At 51.0% G+C, this 21,322-nt stretch overlaps 1 protein-coding gene across 2 annotated transcripts in view; it reads left to right on the forward strand.

The window, feature by feature from the left end:
* The window catches only part of DIRAS2 (DIRAS family GTPase 2), a 33,029-nt gene extending 28,933 nt beyond the window's left edge, over window positions 1-4,096 (forward strand). For both annotated transcript variants that reach the window (XM_040449528.1, XM_040449529.1), the window contains exon 2: window positions 242-4,096. In XM_040449528.1, the coding sequence (XP_040305462.1) occupies window positions 278-877 (600 nt within the window). In that variant the 5' untranslated portion in view covers window positions 242-277 and the 3' untranslated portion in view covers window positions 878-4,096. The remainder of the gene's footprint in view (window positions 1-241) is intronic.
* Window positions 4,097-21,322: the final 17,226 nt, after the last annotated feature.

Genomic DNA, 21,322 nt, shown 5'->3' on the forward strand with positions numbered 1-21,322 from the left:
CCAACTGTGAGATCACGACCTGAGCCAGAGTCAGATACTTAACCGACTGAGCCACCGGGTGCCCCTAAAATTTTTCAATGAAATTCAAGTTCTCTTACGTTGGGAGCTCGAAAACAAAATGTATCCCTTTGGTTCTTTTTAAGCTAGAGGGTAAAGCAATCCTCGTCAAGATTTTCCTTCCTCTTTTTTTTTTTTTTTTTTTTTTAAACCGATCCTCTCGCACGTCTGGTTCCTTTGCCAGGTGCCTCCTGGGTGCGAGCCGCGGCGGTGGAGCAACATGCCGGAACAGAGCAACGACTACCGGGTGGCCGTGTTCGGGGCAGGTGGCGTAGGGAAGAGCTCGCTGGTCTTGAGGTTTGTGAAAGGCACGTTCCGCGAGAGCTACATCCCCACGGTGGAGGACACCTACCGGCAGGTGATCAGCTGCGACAAGAGCATCTGCACGCTGCAGATCACGGACACCACGGGCAGCCACCAGTTCCCGGCCATGCAGCGGCTGTCCATCTCCAAGGGCCACGCCTTCATCCTGGTCTACTCCATCACCAGCCGGCAGTCGCTGGAAGAGCTCAAGCCCATCTACGAGCAAATCTGCGAGATCAAAGGGGACGTGGACAGCATCCCCATCATGCTGGTGGGCAACAAGTGTGACGAGAGCCCCAGCCGCGAGGTGGAGAGCGGCGAGGCCGAGGCCCTGGCCCGCAGGTGGAAGTGCGCCTTCATGGAGACCTCGGCCAAGCTCAACCACAACGTGAAGGAGCTCTTCCAGGAGCTGCTCAACCTGGAGAAGCGCAGGACCGTGAGCCTCCAGATCGACGGCAAGAAGAGCAAGCAGCAGAAGAGGAAGGAAAAACTCCAGGGCAAATGCGTGCTCATGTGAGGCCCTGCGGAGCGGGGGGCGGGGCCTGGCCCCGTCCCGCCCCCGTCCCCTCCCACGTGACCCCCCCGTCGTCAGGGCAGCATGTACGATGCCCACGTGTTCACTAGCGCATCTTGACCGAGACGTGCCCCGTTGTCCCCGAGGGGGCACTTCACGCCACCGCCCGTAAGCACCCCCTCTCCAGAATCAGGGACTCCGCCCAGCGGTTAAAATGGGAACCCATGCACCCTGCAACCCTGGGCACCTGGTGGGGGGCTGGGCGTTTCTGAAGGTGGGTTGGCCCTTAGCGGGGGCTCTGGGCTCGCGCCCACGAGCGATCTGAGTACAGGACTAGGTCCCATCTGCATGCATGTGACGGCATGTGACCCTGGAGCTATGCCCACCCAGCTCGAGAGCTGGGCACCCTTAGGGGCGGGAGGGGCGGGGTGGGGGGGTGGGGAAGGGAACACCTGGCCCACGTTGTCCATTTCACAGTTCTGTAGCCGAATTGGGCATAAACTGACACAGCGTCCCCCAGAGCGCGGTCACTGTCGATTCCCAGCTGACCAGCGGGCCCCGGGCTCTGAGGGGTGCTCTCACCTCACTAGACCTGGTCAGCAGGCGCCCCTTTAATTATTTCACGGCCGGCGACAGATGAGTTCACTTAAGGGCATCCTGCTTGGCCCTTCAGTGTGCGAGTGAGGATATCGTGACACTTCCTAGAGCATCTCAGCAATGTCACACGTCAAGGATTTTAGAAGTGTGCTTTCCTCCCCTTGACCCACGAGGAGCACACTCCTTCCAGCCCTCAGATTGTAAATAAATGCAATGAAAGAAGCTCTTTTCAGGCCATTATTTCCCCCTCCACGATGGTTCTCCCCCTTTTCCATCACTCGGTCTATATCCAGCTGGGCAACAGCCAACAAAGGCCATCCCAAGACAGAAGCACATCCATTTTTCCAAATGACACAGAGATCTGTATACGCCATTCTTTAACACCTCAATGAAATACTTTGAAACAGAAGTCGTTCACTGTGTTTTTGATGATCTGTCTATAGCTGAAGCATACTCCTGGAGAATGTGTTCAAGTAATAGTAGATTATCCTGCATGCTCCATTATAAATGTCTCCTAAGAGCTGTTCGATGCGGAGTCTGCTCTGGAATCAATTCTCTCTTCCTCTTAATGACCTTGTGTGCTTCCTTATCCTTCAAACTAAATCACGGCCTCTGCCGGTCTCTGCACGCTGGCCTGGAGACTGGACGGTAGCTGGAGGCAGGCAGGCTGCTCTGTCCTGGGCACGGCCGGTCTGGCTCCGCTTCCAGAAGGCTCCGACTGACACAGCCCGGAACAGAAGCCTCCTCTTGTTTGTTCTGGCCAGCACAGCTCACGTTGGCCCCCACTCCGGAAAGGTCCTTCAAGAGCTGCTTGCTACGCGGCAGGCAGAGGAAGCCAGAAGCCGGGCCGGGCTGGGGCGGGGGAGCCCCCGGCCGCCGGGCAGAGTTGGCCAGTTGGGGACGTCCACATGCACCCCGTTGGGTTCTGCGTCTCTCTTCTGCACCTGCTGTGTCCTCACGGCCCCGCTGGGCAGGGCGGCCGTAGCCGGCACCTCTGTGCACTCAGCATCTCCATCGGCCCTTTCTGGTTAAAGGTCCTGGTCTTGACAATCCTCTGGGCTCTGCGCGTGACTCCCCTGGTGGCCCGTGCCATGTGTGGAGGCGCCCTTGGGAACCAGCCGCCCCACCCCTCTTCTTGGCCTCCTGGAGCAACCTTGAGCAAGGAAGGTGTGGAAGCAGCCCGGGGGCCCGCAGGGTCGGAGAGCCGGGCCCGAGGCCCCCTCAAGTCCCGACGGACGCTCTCCCCCCCCCCCCCACCCCGGCGGCTGCTCTGGGAGCTTCCCATTCACACGTAGTTGGTGAGTTTTCTAGAACATTTATTTTTCAACCTATCCCTTTTTTTTTTTTTCCTATTTCTATTCTCAGAGAGTTTGTAATTTGGAGACGGGGTAAGTGGAAGAAGAAACAGGCCTTCGTGGCCAAAATGGGGGGGGCTGGGGTCTGCCCCAGGCCGCCAGGTCCCTGAGACTCCTAGGGTGAGGCTCCCACTGACCGTCCCGTTCCTACTGATATGGGTCGGAATCCTGCCTGCCCTCTCTCGTCACTGTCTGCCTTTAAAGTGTGTAAGGCTTCATCCGTGGGAGAAACTCTTCATGATCGAAAACCAGAGTGCGTTCAGGATGCGTTTCGTTCCTTCATAGTTTGCCTGTGGGTTTATAGGAAGGCTGTGGACGCCACAGGCACGGGTCTTCGTCCTGATATCATTTTGGTTGAACCACACTGAGGGTTTGAGGAGCATCTCAAAATAGTCTTTGAGGAGATCCCCGATCGTCTCTGGACTCAGGGGTTGGTCCCACCGTATCAGGTGCGTGTGGCGTGTACGTGGCCCCATCCTGAGTACGCAGTGCTGTTCCGGAGGACCCGTCCTACAACCGCACGTGGGCACAGAAGTTTCCGACCTCGCCACAGCACGTTACGGAACTCCAAATATTGCTTTGACGATGGCGTTCCAGGGACAAGCGTGGGGGTTCCCATGAGGCCCCTTCGGTCCCTACCAGTACGTCCTCTATCTGGTGATAAGCCATGGGCATGCTCCGGGCATGCGTGCAATACGGCAAGGCCAACACAAGAGCAATATTGAATTGTTCATCCGATCTACGATTATATACATATATTTTATGTGTATATATATAATTGATCTTCCTGCATTTTTGAAGTATAAAGTAATACGTTGTACATACCTGTAAGCTGGTACATTTGTTTCACCATTTCTAACGTTTGAGAAATGCTCATTCTTTGTAGAACAAACAACTCTTCAATATTTTCAGAACTGCTCTGTGATACTTCATTTCCTTGTCGAGATTGGTAATAGGTTGCTCCTGCGGAAGCTCTCTGGAAACATCCATAAGTGACGGGACACGTGTCAACCCTCAAAGCTCCATCCTGGAACTCGGTCCCCCACAAAGACAGTACGTGGACAGAGTATTTACAGAGCATGACTTTTATACGTGTGGGGTATCAATGTGTATATTTATATTTCAGGTGTATTTATGGTTACAATCCCATTATCTATTTTATGGACTCTTCAGTTATAAAAACCACACTCGCATACCTGTTTCTAGTTGCCGGTGGTGTTCTGAAAATAAAGAAACCGATTGAAATAAAGCTTCAGTTCTGACCCCCTGGCTGGAAGGTGGTGATGTTTCTGGTTCTTTGCGGGGGGGGGGGGGGGGGGGGAGGGGGTCCGGTGAGGGTCTTAACCTAGTTCTCTTGAAGCTGCTTTGATGTGCTTATCTCTGGACAGGAGGCTGTCAGGCAGGCCTGGGGTTGGGGACAGTGTCTCCAGGAGGTTTTTTTGTTTGTTTGTTTGTTTGTTTTTCCCCAGGTGGTCCCTGCCAGTCCTGGAGGGTGAGGTGGGAGTGGGTAGGGGCTCCATAGGAGTGAAGAAAAGCTCCCTTTTAATCCCTTGTCTCCTGCTCGGCCCCCGGCTCCCTGGCCTCCTCACCAGTCCAGGCTGTTAAGTGAGTTTGGTATTGAGAAACCCCAGTGCTGCTTCTGAACCCAGTTCCTGCTTCTGGACCCTTGATCCTTACTCCTCCTCCTCATTATAATATAATCCTCACTAATCATAGTATAAGCCTTACTCTTGGTAACACGGGAAAAACAGATCAACAACTATGAGCAGGACGAAACCCTTCCTCTGCCCATGACCCGCTTGGTGACCCCTGGGCAGGTTTTTAGCCTCTCTGAGCGTCTGTAGGGTGGGAATTCGCATCCGCAGCGTGGGTGGCCCTCACGATTAAATTAAGAAGCGCCAGGCACTTAGAGCCCTGTAGTCACGTACTGAACTTTCCGGGGAAACAAACAAACACCCTCAACCGTGTCGGGCTCTGCCCGGAAGGTTTGTGACAGTGTGAAAAACTCACCCGTGCAAGCGCCACAGTCAAGGCCAACGTTCAGTTTCTTTAAGCCTCTTTAATGGCTTTCCGGGTGGTGCTCTTGGCATGCCCCCTCCCCCACCCCCAAGGTCATTATCGCTACATTATTCCGGGTTTCTCTGCTTATGCAGATAATTGCAATCAGCAGGCCCCATTAGGCCCCATTAGAGGGCATCCCATCCGGTACTTATCAAGCTTTAATGTGCAGCTAAAGCTCTTGGAAGGCCTTGTGACTCCCCAGGGCTGGAGTCAGCAGGGCTGGGTGGGGGCCTGGGAACGTGCATTCCTGTTAGGCTCTCGGGTGCTGCCGATGCTGCTGGTCACGGACCGCACTTTGAGGGCAAGGTTGCCCTCCGGTTTTTTTTCCTGCGCCTTGGAGTCGCCTGGAGAAGCTCGGAAGCCCACGGGTCCTCCCTTTGCCTCAAGCAACATGGAGGATGTGAGCCCAGTGAGGAGGGCAAAGGAGACCGCCAGCTGCCGGCTGAACTTCCGTAAGGAGGGAGGGCCAGGGGTCGGAGAAAAACGGAGTGGAGACAGGGCCGCTCGTAGTGAATACGCAGTGACATCTACGCAGGTTCTTTCCCGGGGCAACAAAGGGCATCGTGTGGATGTGACATGTTCACTGTCAGAAGTCAGGTCTTGTCAGAAGTCAGGCCGGCAATCTACGGACGAGGGCGTGCTAGCCTCAAGAGGTACCACTCGAAAGGCCCGAGTGCTCATCAGCACCGAGTGCACACACACACACACACACACACACACACACACTCGCTGAACCGTAGTAATAAATCAGCCCTCAGAGTTAGGTACTCCAAAGTGCCCCCAATACCCCTGTGACAGCCACAGGGTAAGTATCGGCAACTCAGAGGGCGACGAGGAGGCAGGCTTTGTCTAGGACGTCACTGTTGCTGTAAAACTGTCAACAATTACAAAGCGGTGTGCCAAAACGCGTCACCGTGGCCCGATGTGACTGCTTCCTCTGCTCAGAAGTCCGTCTCCCTGTCCCGTCCGTGCACGGAGAGCTGATTCCCACATCCAGCCTGCCATCCCGTGAACTCTCCAGAGCCCTCCCCAATTCCCTAAAATCAAACCAATTCTCTCCTCCTTGAGAATCCCCCTTGGCTCCCGTTTGCTGTCCTTTATGGCTCTTACACCGGCCTTCCTTGTACTGAGAAGGTTTCTGCCCACGTCCTGATTTGTTCCATACTGTTTAACCTGAAGTCATCGTCGAACCGTCTTGCCAACAGGAACTGTACTTTGCCCCAGTAAGTGCCCCGTGAACCCTTCTTGGGGTGGACAGCAAACCCCACCTAACCCTTCTCCAAAGGTTGCCACTCTGCTCCTCGGGGCACAGAGTAGGGGCGCGCTCCCCGACCCCGTGGTGTCAGGGGGGATCTGACCCCTTCTGGTGGAGGAGTTTGGAGTGGGAGAGACACCTGCCATTTCCAGGCTGGAGGCGCTCATCTCCTAGGAGCTGCCGTCCTGTGTCCCCCAGGAGCCAGCGTGGAGCCCACTGCCCTGCACAACACGGCCAGGACAAGTGACATGGGACGAGGTTCCCTGCTGACCTGTGGTGGATGGAGACCCCGCGGGAGGAAGAAGCCCTTGACCTTCTGGGAAGCATCGCCCACCCCACCTTGACTACCACACCGTCCCTGGTTTGTAACCTCAAACATTAGCATTTCCTCCTGCTAACTCTCTTCTGTTCAAATAACAAATGAATAGATAATACAATACACATAAATATATGAATAAATGAATTACAATGAGTAAATATATACAATATAAAAAGTACAGTGTTAAGAAGGAAGAAATTCTGGGGAATATGCCTGGTGTTTTATCTTCTTTGGTAAGCTGGTGTTTTATCTTCTTTGACAGATTATTTAAAAAGAAAAAAAAAAGCATTCTCGAAGTTAGGCTGAGTAGTGTTCACTAAAAATGAATCATTACAGAGGGGCGTCCGGGTGGCTCAGTCGGTTAAGCGTCCAACTTCGGCTCAGGTCACGATCTCGCGGTCCGTGAGTTCAAGCCCCATGTCGGGCTCTGTGCCGACAGCTTGGAGCCTGGAGCCTGCTTCGGATTCTGTGTCTCCTTCTCTCTGTCTGCACCTCCCCTGATCACACTCCGTCTCTGTCTCTCAAAAATAAACATTAAAAAAAATAATAAAATAAAAAATGACTCAGGCTACTACAGACTACTACAGAAATTATGCAGCAGCATTGGTCAACTGGGTATTTTGAAATATCCTGTCTTTGCCCACGTCAGTGGTTCAAGATGTGGCCACCTGAGCAACCTATAAGTGGTTCTGTGGTTTTCTTTGTTTTTTTTTTTTAAACGTTTATTTATTAATTTTTTTTCAATTTTTATTTATTTTTGAGACAGAGAGAGACAGAGCATGAATGGGGGGAGGGTCAGAGAGAGAGGGAGACACAGAATCGGAAGCAGGCTGCAGGCTCTGAGCGGTCAGCACAGAGCCCGATGCGGGGCTCGAACTCACAGACCTCAAGATCGTGACCTGAGCTGAAGTCGGATGCTCAACCGACTGAGCCACCCAGGTGCCCCATGTAGTTGTCAAGTAAGAGACAGTGAAACAGGCTTTGACTCCTATAAATTTTACAGATGGGGACTATGAAGCCAATGGGCTTCTGGGAAATCCCACTGAGTTCCTACCAGCTGTGTCTCAGCAACCGTCCCAGAAGCACGGGGACGCGTCAGCGAGGCTGGCGCCCCCTTGACCCTGGGCATCTCACTGAGGCTCCACATCCCCGTGTGCATGGTGGACACTATCTCATCTTTGTTCAATTGTATCTATTTTTATTATTTTTTTTTATTTTTATACCTAAGTCATGATTCAATGAAGCACAAAAGTGGAGATAAGATAGCAGCAAAGTACTAGACCCGTAATGTCAGGAAGCACGAATCTGTCCATCTCGGAGTATGATAATTTTTCCAAGACAGGGATGTCCTCTCCCCTCAAAAAACAAAAACGCAAACAAAACAAAACAAAACAAAACAAAACAAAACCAGAAAACCCAAAGACATTTAGGAAATAAGACACAACCGTCTGACAATGTGATGTTATGGGTCTGGAGTCCCCATGCCCATAAGTTATTTGTTTTTTGGAAAGTGTTATCAATCTATCAAAACTTCTTCATCAGTTCCGGTCTCATTTTTAAAAAAAGAAACAAATGCAAAATAATACTTTTGAGAGTGAAGTTAATGAGTTGTGTTTTAAAGAAAATGAATAAACCCCAAATCGTATTTTTTAATTTTTTTTAAAATTATTTTTGAGAGAGAGAGAGAGACAGAGTATGAATGGGGGAGGGGCAGAGACAGAGAGGGAAACAGAGAGTCTGAAACGGGCTCCAAGCTCCGAGCTGTCAGCACGGAGCCCGACGCGGGGCTCTAACCCACACACCGTGAGATCATGACCTGAGCTGAAGTCGGACGCTTAACCGACTGAGCCACCTGGGTGCCCCCCCAAATTGTGCTTTTAATAGCAGAAAGAGACACAAGTCTTAGCACCACAGAAAGACCGAGAAGACCAGATTTCAAAGTTTTTTGAAGGCGTTCTCAGGGAGGAAGCACAACTGGTTTTGGTTAAAATTCCTTTCTTTTTTGTTGGATATCACATAATATTAGTGGCCTGGCATGTACAAGAGCAGACACCAATGCCCCCGTGTGTTTGCCGATTCTGTTCCACGTTCAGTCAGTTCCCAACGTACAGGTGGGACCTATGAGGGGGCAGCAGGGGACCCACACTGTAGGAGATGACGCTTTGTCGTCATTTGTGTAATTTGTAATTCTTTTGTAGGACGCGATATGCTCTGCAGAGAGTAAACTGGGCTCAGCGGGGGACCCACAATGACCGGCAAGGACAGGGTGGTTTTACTCGAATGCCGGGTCGTAACCTGCTTTATTTTCCAGACAAGTTGCTGGTTAACGATGGGCCTCCTGCTCTCGATTTATGGTTCCAGGAAACGGGGAAACTTGTAAATACGGTCAAATGATGCATCTTGTTGGTCTGTGTTTAGACAAAGTGGAAAAGCAAAGCATGTACTGTGGATGTTGACGGCTGAAAGGGAACACATCTACCAAGCGTTTGGCACGTAAGATGAGTTAAACTTCTTTCTGATACTGATAATGTCAGTAGCATGATCAGTAGACATCTTTTGGGGACGCACTGAGTACCTTCACAGGCCTCGACCCATCACTTCAGGCCAAGATATTATGGTTTTTTTTAAAGTTTATTTATTTATTTTGAGAGAGAGAGAGAGAGATGGAGAGAGGTGGGGGAGGGGCGGGTGGGGGAGAGAATCCTAAGCAGGCTCTGCATTAACAGCACAGAGCCCCATATGGGGCTAGAACTCACGAACCGTGAGATCACGACCTGAGCCCAAACCAAGCTTAACCATCTGAGCCACCCAGGTGCCCCATGGTTTTTGGTTTTGCTTTGCATCAAGGAGAGTGCATTATATGAGGTTATTTCACTGAAGAGAACAGCAAAACCTCAAAGAATAGTTACTTAAAAATGTAGATTTGTATTCTTTGTCATGCAGAAGGAGTCCAGTGACTTCCTAATATTAGGAGAGATACAGACTCGTTAGATGATTCAGCTCCCTCTTCTCTAGGATGCAGGATGCTTCCTCATGGCCCATGAAGGCTGCTTGAGCTCCAGCCATCAAATCCTCTACATTCTCTATAGCGTTTCTGGGACCCCTCCCTCAGCAGAACTTACTCACCTATCTGCTGCTTCCAGGGACACTCAGAATAGACCATCTTCTTATTTGGGAGGCAATGTGGCCTCCGTGTTGGTCGGTTTATGTATAAAAGACATGCTCACAGGCGAGTCACTTACTATCTCTGGAAATTGGCTGACCCGGGAGGGACAGTGATTCCAGGGCACCAGACGCCCCAGAGGTCAAAGCATCAGAAATCTAGAAAGTACAAGAAACAGTTAATTCCCTGGCAATCTCTGTTATGGACAGGATATCAAAATTCCTCAGAAGATGACATTCTTTAACCATCAACCCTTTCCCAACATTTTATGTTTTTCTGAATTTGTGAGAGGAATCAGGCATTGTCATCGTATGAATAATTTAAAACCAGATCCAAATGCTGAAAAGAAAGCATGAAGAAACACTTTCTAAAGCCAAATGAAGTAAGTGATTAAGCGATCCGGCTGTGATCTCTCCTTCGAGACGTTTAACCTCCGGCTTTTGAGTATCATGCCCTCCTTAGCCCAAATCAGATAAACCCCTGATGGTAGGGCCCACTGAGAAACATCTCCTCATCGCTGGGTCTGTTCCCAACCTTCAGCCTTTGTACTTAGAACTTTCTGCCGGAATAATCAGCCACTTCTTGTCACTGGTAATGAGCCTTTATCATTTGGCATTGGGGTTTTCCGCTTTGGTAGAAACGGAAGGCCAGTAAGAGGTAGGGCACTTGCAATAAAATCCGAGGCAGGGCTCAAGGCATCCTTTGACCAGATCGAACAAGACCCCGTAAAAAGATCGGGGGTCATGGGGGCACTGCCTCCCCAGTGCCTAGGGAATTTCCATACGGGGTGTGCCATGGTCAAGGGGCATGTGTTCTCTTGATTACACAGGGGATCCAGGTCTCCCGTCCTCCATTTAGGGCCCTTGTGTCCAGGGTGGCAAGTCTTACCTGGCGTGGCGTGGAGGCTGGTGGCGGCACATCCACACTGAGGACCTTCATCCTCACCGTCCCTCGCAATTGTCCCCTGGTCTCTTGCAGCCAGGGTGCTGGGGCGAGCTCCCAGCGGGTCACGAGAGCCCTGGGGTCTCATTTTTCCTGGTGCTGAGTTAAAGGAGTTGGAATCAGCCACCGCCAGGGCACGTGCACTTTGGCAAGCGCCCCAAGCAAGGGCGTCTCTTCTCTTTCCTGGTGAGCTGCTGGCCAAGCAGTTACCAGCGCCCACGGCGGGCAGTGGATGAAGGGTTTTCTCTCTTTTCCCCTGAGACTGTTCTCCGAGCGCTTCCTTCCTCTCTCCGTGTATCGTTCTCCTTCTCCAGCCTCCTTTTCACCCAGAACCTTCCTCACCGTCGAGTTCTGGCAACGGGATGATGCAGCATTTTGGAAACATTTTTTGGAAACATTGAAAAAAAAAAAAAACCAACTATAGGGGCGCCCGGGTGGCTCACTCCGTTAAGTATCCAACGCTTGGTTTCAGCTCAGGTCATGATCTCACGGTTCGTGAGTTCGAGCCCTGAGTCGGGCTCCACGCTCGCTCAGGGTGGGATTCTCTCTGCCTCTCTCTCTCTCTCTCTGCCTCTCACCCACCTCTCAAAATAAATAAATAACCATTAAGAAAAAGAAAAAAAAAACTATAAAATATTTTACAACCCAATTGACTCCAACATTCCACTTCAGGTATATCTGAAACTCATTTGAGTATAAAAGGAGTATCTTATGCCCAAGGATGTCCTTTGCAGCCTCAATTAATAGCAGGTTGGAAAGAAAAAAAAACAAAAAACAAAAGCAGACAAATCTGATCCAACCCTGAGCACTGCGTGTGTTGCTGGTTGGTGAGAAGCAGCTTCCAAACTGTGGGCCCGAGGCACTGTTAGTGACTTCATTACCAAAGAAAATTTAAATCGGGTTCACTAAGTTAGGAAATTGTGTCTCATACACTTTGGGGGGGCGGAGAAAAAACCCTGCTCTGATGGAAAAGTTTTCCTGGTTAGTGTTCAATTAAGCCAGGAAATTAAATTACCCGGAACAGTCAATTAATTGAAGATCGTCTTAATTGAGATTTTTACAATCACATTTGGAATCAGGCGCTCAGCTGAGTGTCTGGAGAGGGGCTCTTTCCGCCGTGGTTCCTGTAGCTGGAGACACGACAGGTCTACGGGGGCTGGGCCCCAGCTCTGTGCTGTGACCCGGGCAGGGGCCACGCTGTCCTCAGCAGTGACTGGAGGTACATCTGTTAGGACCGAATACAGGCACACACGTGGAAGGCTCGGGGCCCTGTGGGCACGGGGAAAACACTGGAATTGTCACAGCTGTCTCTCTCCATCAGAGAGGGCGGTCCCCAGGCAGGGGACAGTGTGGGACAGCCGGTCACTCCTCCCCGGATTCAGGTCCCACGCGTTCCTTCTCCTTCCGCGACACCGTTTCCTTTCTGTGACCGTGAGGCTGTGCTCCCCGCTAGTCACCTAGCACGGCACCCCGTCGTGGAGCCAGCCACGGAGCCAGCCACGGAGCCAGCCATGGAGCCAGCCACGGAGCCACAGCACTGGCCTCCAGGTCCCACTTCCTCTGCTTTCTCACACACTCTCTCCTCTTTCAAGTTCAGCTGTTGCCTTCCTTTACACCCAGCTCAGAATAGCTACTTTTGGGAAGTGCTAAATATAGGTAATCTGAAAAAGCCAGTTGTTTTCCGTCCCTTCAAGGGTTCCTTCCCCCCCCACCTCGAGCAGTGAAAGGGGCTGGAGGGGGGCTTCCGCTCCCCTGTCCTGATGCGGGCCCCAGTGGCCCCTGCTGGTGTCTCAGGGGCTCCCGCGGCTGCCAGGCAGGGGTCTCCGGGACGGCCTCCCGCCCCGCGCACACAGCATGAGCAGGGGACAGGGCCCGGCCAGTGTCCTTCTCCCGAAGGCCTGTGCTCGGCCGCATGTGGCGCGAACCCCCAGTGACAATGGCTTAAGCAGGGTCTTCTCCCGGATAATCGGGGAGTCTGGAGGGGAGCGTCTCAGGGGTCCTTGGATGTCTCTGGGCGTCTCCGTCTTCGTTTCTCACGGGGAGGCCACTGCAGTGCTGGTCACCAGGCCGTGTTCCCGGCCGTGGGCGGGAGACACGCGGGGGAGAGAGCTGCCCACCCAGCCCGCACAAGCCGTGCCTACAGCGGGCCCTCCTCCAGGGCCGAGGGGCGATCCTGGCGGAGCGGGGCGCACGGCCACCCGCACGACTAGTGGGATTCGGGTAGGCAGGAGGGGGGACGCGCCTGCTTGTCCCCGTGCCGTCTGCGTTGTCACCCAGCACAGCTAGCTGCCCGTCACACATCCCGGCAGTTGGGTCGATGGAAGAGGATTGCATCGCGGACCAAGTCCCCGCTTCCCGGCCTGGCCCCGATACCGCCTCAGTCCCGACCTCCACCAACGGCTCCCGGAACTTCACCCCATCATTCTCTTACCCAGACTCCCGATCATCTCCTCCAAAACCGCGCTTCCTCCAGCTTGGGCCATGAAAGGACAACTCCGAGAGAAAGCCGTGTGAGCCTCTGGGTGGTGACCCACACCACTTGTGCGTGAATGTTACTAACTGACGTGAGACTACAGAACTTGGTTGAGCCTCTCAAGCTTACGGCGTTTACACATCTTTAAAACCACAGCAGAATTTCGCGGCGATTTCAAGCAACACGGTGCAATCAATTAAGTTGAGTTCGCATAATTCATTGGATGGCAGACGGGGTTTTTCCTCGGCGGGAGGCCTGCTCTCAGGAGGACGCAGCACCGTAGCTGACGTAGCTGAGGGTGCAGGGCTGTTGCCCAGGACTCCCCTCCCTGCTCTGCCCTCGAGTCACTGCCAAGCTCATGCTTTCCCAGTGCACCACACAGACTGAGGCCCCCCGCTCCCTTCTCACTGACAGTAAAGGAAGTTAATTCTCCTTGGTATGGAGGGTATCACAGGTGCCAGTGGGATATCAAGGCAGGATGTCCTGGCAGGTGACCTTCCAGTGGCTTCTGGCCGTGGCAACAATCCCTCCTGATTCCCTCTCCGCTTTCCCATTAGATTTCGCCCACCGGGAGAACCTGAGATAAGAAATTTTCTAAAAGCGTGGACACTTGGAAAAGCGTGTAAGGGTTTGATTGGAATCTCCGGCCAGTTCTATCATCTCAGGGACGGGGATGTGGTGGGGGAGGGGGCCACGGGCTGTGTCAGGAGCATAGAGATGTCTTTTGGATTTTCCACAGACGGACGTCTCTGTCGGGTGTCCCAGGGCTTGTGACCTGGTTGTTGGCCTGTCACTGTTACTGAGTGAAGCCGGGGCAAGGCGTCGCAGGGATGAGACGGGGAGGAGGGAAGAGGCTCGCTCTCTCGTCCAGAGCAAAGTCTAAGGTGAGTTTGGCCCATTAGAAAATCTAGCCTGTGGGAGGCAGAACAGAGTTGGCCAGTCTCTTGGTGGCTAGTGATTTTCCTCTCTAATTTATAATTGTTATGATCCTGACATCAGAGTTTCCTGACTCAGTTTGGCCCACATGCCATCCGGGCACACTCTCTGGGTCGAGGTCTCCACGAAACAGCAGGGGGGCAGGGACACGGGAGATGTTGGAGGTAACACTTCAGCATCACTGGTATTTTTTTTAGGGGGGGGTGTCAATTGCATAGCTCCCTCTCATCCCAATAAGACATTCTCTTTCATCGCGCTGGAAAAAAATGGGCCCTTAGTTGTGGTCACCAGACCCAGGAGCGTCCCCCAGGCCACAAGGCGCTATTGTTCTGGGCCTTGACTAGCCCACCCCGTTACCTACGATTTAAAGTTGCTCTCCCTCCTGGGTGTGACTTGAATTTCTTCTCTGATTCCTCCCACCCTTGGAACTAAACCAAGTCTTTGGCATCAGCAAATAGTTCTAGAAGTAAGTGTGTGAGAAGGGCCATGAAGTGCTCTGGGACAAAAGGACACACGATGTCTTCCCACAGCCCGTCAGCAGGAATTAGTCACCTGCTTCCACCGGGCCTTCAGGGGACCAGGGACACAGTTCTTCTGTGTTCCTACGCGGGGGGGGGGGGGGGGGGGGCCGGTGCGGAGGGAGCAGCCCCGCAAAGAGCACTGCCGACCGCCGGGGTGGGAGACGAGCGCGTGAACCACCCGGAAAAGGGGGTGTCTGCCTCGCCAATCCCACTCACCGTTTTGGTAGACGCCGACCACGGCTCAGGCATCGCTCACTGCCTCCGTCACGTTCAGTTCCGTGCAACATCCGCCTGTGTGTGAATTCAGACAACGGCACAGAGTCATGGCCTTAGTCACGGTCCCGTCGAGCAAGATGTTGGAGGCGGGACCGTCCCTGTGAGGTAGGCTGAGGAGAGGTGTGTTAGTTTCCTGGTGATAGTTGGTTCCTTCCTCAACACCATCTGAGGTGGGAAAGGTGAGGTGGGTGGTTTTCATAAGGCTCGGCGGGGGGTGGGAGGGGTGGGTGGGGGGGAGGGCAGCCAATGCTTCAGGAGCATCCAAGGAGTCTTAGCCTTAGCTGAGAGAGAATTCTGGGTACCGGAAGTGGTTGCCATAGCAATTAGTAGGAGGACGGTGGGGCCATTTTTAAAAAGAGGGATTCCAGATCATCTGAAGGGAAAAAGACATACTTAGCCTCTCCGTTGTCTCCGTCTGCAGGGAAACATAATTGTAGGTGGCATTTGAAATTATTTACATGATATCTGTTTTATTTTACACTATGAGGAAGAAAAAAAAAACCCATGCGTGTCACTGGTAACACTAGAAAAATCTGACAATTACTTGCATTTCTGCCTCTTTCTCCCCCCATGACAAAAGGGGGGAGGGAGAGAGAAAGGAAACTGATCAGATATAAACCACCGAGAAGGACAAACACTTGATTAAAAGAAATTGTGCTGGTGACATATTACGTTTGGAAGATCTTTCTCTGCAAGCCCCCAAAGCACCATGAACCATGGAAATAGGGCCCCTGACCTTCGTACAAGTAAGTTCCACCTGCACTGAAGGGACAGGTGAATAGACGCACCAAAATACCCAAATGATCTTGCCCACGTTGGAAGGTCAGAGAATAGATGGCTGATCTCACCGTGAGCTTCTGCCTGCAAATTCTGGACTCGTTACAGCTCATATGGAATGTGGTTGACACTGTACGTGACAGGGATTGGCCAATTCCTTGAGAGATAAGTGTATTCAGTAAAGATGGGCAGTCGTAGATCTGGACTGAAATCCATAGTACATGCCCGCAAGGGTGGAGAGCAAACTTAAGTAATAGTTAGCCTTTCAACGGCAAGTGAAAAATAACCTTTCAGCTTTATAAGACACGGACGTTTCTTTTATGTCACTCACAGTGAATATCGATGCTTTCTACTTTTAAAAAGCTAGTAGTAAATTTAAAAAAAAAGCAGCAGCATGGAGGAAAAAGAGGAATCTTAAGAAAATGGAGAAGGTTGTTTGTAAGCTTTGAATCTTCACCAGATTCTGTGGATGTAGCAAAGACACAGGAGGCCAGTGGCTTCTGTCCCGTTCTGTACTGGGTTTGGACGGAGGAACTCAAGGGTTAGAGCAGATGATTAAGTGCCCCAAAGCAAGGGAAGAGGTGTGAGTCCAGGCTCCCGGGATCAGAGAGGACAGGAGGGGCGTGCGTGGTCAGGGGCGGGACCGTGGCCTTGAGGCCCAACCAGAGACGGGAGACTGAGGGTGTCCAGCCGGTTCCGGACAACAGCACCTATGAACACAGACGCCACCTTAAAAGGATAGGTACGCTTGACCTTTTCTTTCTTTTTCTTTTTTTTAACAGGTGCAAATGGTGATTCTCTTGCATCTTCCAAGAACAACCCTTTCTTGGAAAGAAAGACTTGGTCCTGTTCTTGGAGCCATGATCCACGGGGTAGGTAGGGGCCCTTCCACGGGAGGCCACCTGTGGGAGGGAGGGACGGCCGGTCGGAGATTTTATTTATGCCACGTTGTCCGGGTGTGATGAGCTTCTCAGCCTCGTTCCTGCGGGGTCGTCCTCCACGGTCCCGATTGCAGGGGGACCAGTGCTTTTTCTCTCTTTGCTTTCTCCCTCATCCTCCATCTCTGCTCCCCACGGAAGGGAGGCGAGGACCCTCTGGGGGAGTCTGTGCTTCCTGCACCGTGTCAGCGCGCATGCTGAGCAAAGGCGTCTCTCCGGGTTGACAGGGCTCTGCAGACATTGCTCGCTGAAAACTTGGTGCCGGCAGTTTATTAGGAGCAGGTTTTCAACATGCGCAGAGTACGAAATGGACTCGCCCAGGGAGCCAGCCAGCAAGTGCGCCCTTGGACAGAAGGTTATTTTTAGGCAGAAACTTGTACGCGAATGCTCCCAGCCGCTTTACCTGTAATAGCTCAAAACAGGAAATCGCCCAAATGTCTTTGGTGTGTGAGTGGTTCCACAAACTTGCACGTGTGTGCCAGAACCTACCACGCAGCGACACAAGTAAACAGACTGTCGATCCATGCCACAGTTTGGATGCACGTCAAGTGTGGACGTGGAGTGACGAAAGCCAATCTCAAAAAGTATATACTGGGTGGTCCCTTTTTTACAGCATTCGTTGTCGTAATTACAGAGATGGAGAATAGATTGGTAGCTGCAGGTGTGGGAATAGGGGAGGAGGGGGGAAAGGGTAGCGTGAGGTAGTCCCTGTGCTGACGTTCAGGTGCGTATCTTAACCGGGGGCAGCCACACGGGTCTGTCCAGGCGGTAGGTAGCTTTGCACCTGCACCACAGGAGTGTACCTGGCACAAATCCTATGAACAAACTCGATGGACCGTACCAATCTCAACATCCTGGTTTTGATTTGATAGCTGTGGAAGACGGGAGAGGGTGGCTAAGGGGTGCGGCAGACGTTCTGAGGATTTCTTCGCAGCTTCCATGAATCTACAGTTATTTCAAAACCCAAAAATTTAAAGCAAAAGTAATAGGTAGCCAAATAATTGCTGTCACTTATTTGGTGCTGTTTTTCAACACTTGACCATTGCAATGTCTGAGGAGCATCAAACTGGTGTCATTTTAAAGTATACAAGGAATAATATTTCAGAACACACTCTTTGGAGGCACAGGTCATCTGTGTATCACAATAAAAATTATAATAGGAAACCTAACAGGTATGTAACGTCAACCAATCTCTGTTAGCAAAACTACTGGGGATCTACTCACGCTCGTCCAGTAGACTCAGGCTCAAAGCGGAATAAGAACAGCCCCTGCTCGTCCCAAGTGTGCATTAAAATAAGAACGAAGATGATCCAAACCATTACACATAGTTCGGGATGTGATGCGATGGGTGATAGACGTGTTTCTTTTCTGAGCATTGAATTCTATGCATTTCCCCCTAAGAGCTGTTCTTGTTGTGTCCCACAAATTTCGATCTGTTGCACTGTGATACTGATTCTATCAGGGGCGCCTGGGTGGCTCAGTTGATCTGACTTCAGCTCAGGTCGTGATCCCACGGTTCATGGTTTCAAGCCCCGCGTCAGGCTCTGTGCTGACAGCTCAGAGCCTGGAACCTGCCTCAGATTCTGTGTCTCCCTCTCTCTCTGCCCCTCCCCTACTCGAGTGCTCGCTCGCTCCCTCTCTCAAAAATAAATAAACATTAAAAAAAAATCGGAGGAGTTTACAGCCTTGTTGTTTTCCCTCTCATGAGGCTGATTATTTTGCAGAATCTGGACAAGTTTTATAGACTGTCTCTCAGTTTGGCACGGTGGATCTTTTCCTCGTGGCCAGGTTCAGGATAAACATTTTGGAAGGAGTATTATGTGGTGATGCTATGAATTCTTCAGAGCCTCTCACCATCGTTGATGCATCCTTTGTGGGGTGTGTGTGTGTGTGTGTGTGTGTGTGAGTGAGTGTGTGTGGCTTTGAACATTATTTTTAAAAAGCATCATACAGTAACCGTGACTCACATTTTGGTGCACGGTGCCATGAATTTGAAGACATGTACGGATTTATGTAATCCCCGTGACGATCTAGATGCAGAATAGTTCCATCCCCTCAAAAACTCCTGGACTCCATCCCAGTCTTACTGAATCTGAATCTGCATCTTAACAAGTACCTCGGGGACGTTCAAATTGAGAAGCCCTGGTGTAGAGAACTTGACACAATATTGACAAATTTCTGAGCCCATGGGAGACCGCTGTGGATACCCTAAATCTGGCTTTCCTTGATAGAGGGTTTTCCAAGCGCGTACAGCTCTGTTGCATTGTATGAGAAAGATCACCAAGTCTGTAACTGGTAAAGCAGATTCTACCCCTGGGTCAAAGAAAGACGGGGTCTTGCTTTAATTACCGCTACTGTGTCATTTCAGGGGTCACAGATACACAAACCCACACGCACGTACAAGTGCTCACACCTTAACTTAGGTTACTGGAAATACCTTTTTTTCCTTATGGAGGATGTTGCTATAAAAGCGAATTCCCTGAGCTTTCTACTGAGGAAAGCATTCTGCTAAAACGGAGGAGGCTGAGTCGAGTTTTCTGGGTCTCACGCCCATCATCACTCGTCTGGGGGCTGATACAAGAAGGCAGTGCAAAACGGCCAGCACAGGGCAAAACAGGGCTGGGATAGACAGTGGTTCACGTGGCTAGTCTTTGATACTCATCCAGAGCCCAATAAAACGGACTCGACCTTTTCTAAATCTTTGTCAGTTAAGACCTCCATGTCTTGGGAGGGCCTTGAAAAACCTAGGGCGTAAAAGACATGCAGTCACACTAATGTGATGTAATTGGGCAACTTCAAGGCTATTTTAATATGTGAATCCATTAAATCAAAGTGAGTACTCACATGTTTGTGCGACGTTGGATTATGGGTAGGGATGGCTTATAGGTTCGGTCCTGAAATGTCGGCTGCCGGTTCCTCAGAAAAGATGACTCCCAAGAGTCCTGTTGATCAAGCAAAGCTAACTTTATTAGATTTATTGCAGTATGGGAGAACACCACCTTAATCGTCACAGTGTCACGGTGGGGGAGTCAGGGGACGGGGCTCATGAGATTTTAGAGATGCGGATGGGTGTTTTGCCAGTAGCCTTGCCAAGGGGAACCTGGTCGGCGTTGGGCACAGTTTGGGACTTGGGTTGGTGTCACAGAGTGGGAAGGTCGACCAGAAAGTATTGATGATATAAGATGCCAGTTCTGATAATAAGCTGTTTGGTTAAGTTATACCCAATAAGTTATAACCAACAAGTTAAGTTAGCCAATAAGCTGGTTCAGCCTTTTCTCTCTCCAGCACGTATTTCCTGGAGTAAGTAATTGTGATGTTTCCCCCTGATCCCAGCATTACGCCCTGCAGAAATGGGAAAGCATCTGTCTGAGAAATCTCTGCACGAGGACAAGAAGGTAGCCAGCGATGGCCCTCGGACCGCCGGTCAATGTGGGGCCGTCCTGGGCCTCCGCAGGCACCTCTGACCTGAGAGTGCGGGACACAACCGATGATCTGTCATCCTGCCAGGGGCATCCATACTGACGTCTTCTTCCACCCCTTCTCATCTGTGCTTTGGCTTTGTTGTTTTGTGGGGCTGTTTCTACACCTTTGCAGAAACCCGAAGGGAGCTGCACATCACAGTGGGGACCCGGGCTGGGAAATATGAGTATGAAAAATAGAAATTGAGACAAGTCTTCGCCCAAGTCATTGTGAGTGTTGACTACATTCGCATTCCCCATGTTGGGTTTCATGGCAAACTACGTCAACGCTCAAGAGAGAGGACATCTGCAGACCAGAGCTTTGGACGCGTGGTTCCCATGTTCCTGGAAAGGTTCTCAGGGCTTCTCGGTACCTACTCGCAAAGGGCCTCTTGTAAGAGCCCCGAGTGAATTCCACTTAAGTCACTGACACTCAGATGTATTTGACAATGGAACCATTTTTACATTTACCGGGTACCGTCATCCCGTAGGAACCCATTGTAGCTAAATGTTGAGCCACCCCGATCGCGGAGAGCACACAAAACCATCTATATCCGTGAACCAGAAAGACAGTGAAGGGTGGATGTGGTTCTGAGGAAGGATTCTCATGGTGACCAAATCGGGCTTGTGAATGAATAAACGGGACTTGTGAATGAATGATTTTTGTATTCGGGAGCCAGGTTTCCAGCACCCAAAGCCACCTCCCTTACTGGTGCCTGTGAGGTTCAATCTTTGGAAACACAACCCATTTCGAACCAGAGCCGATTACACTGGACTAGAAGAATCTATGATGTCCCGTGGGGCAGAAGGCGTGCTTGTATTTAGCGCGTAACCTAGCGTTGGACCAGTGTCGGGGCACATCACGGGGGCTCCAGAGGGCACGTTGAACTCATAGCCCAATGACCGTATGTGAATAAAGAAACATACGGGGTGTGTTTGTGGAATTCTTTCTTATTGATTACATGCATGTTTACTAAAAATGTATTAAGTTTATAAAAATAATACGTGATCACCATTACTCATTACAGGGCAGATTACACACCTCCAGTCTCCTTCAATCCCACCACTCTTGAATCCCCGGCAATTTGTAGCATATTCTTTGCAACTTAAAAAAAAATATGCATATATAAGCTCAGTCTTTTTTTTTTTTTTTTTTCCCCAGCACGATAGGAGAAAGAAAACCAGTAGACCATTAATCTCTTAATTTGTCTTTCTTTAATTCAGTAGAGATCTTTTGGTCGGCTGGTATATTTCATTTTATGATATAGCTGTATTTCTGAGGAGTTAAATATTTGAATCTGAATATCAGTCGTATTTTACGTTTTGTGTCATAATATTCAGATGTTTCATCTGTCTTTGCGATTGCCCTTTGTCATC

This window comes from Herpailurus yagouaroundi, unplaced genomic scaffold (genome assembly GCF_014898765.1).
Source record: "Herpailurus yagouaroundi ecotype Mexico unplaced genomic scaffold, PumYag 199, whole genome shotgun sequence".
NCBI lineage: Eukaryota > Metazoa > Chordata > Mammalia > Carnivora > Felidae > Herpailurus > Herpailurus yagouaroundi.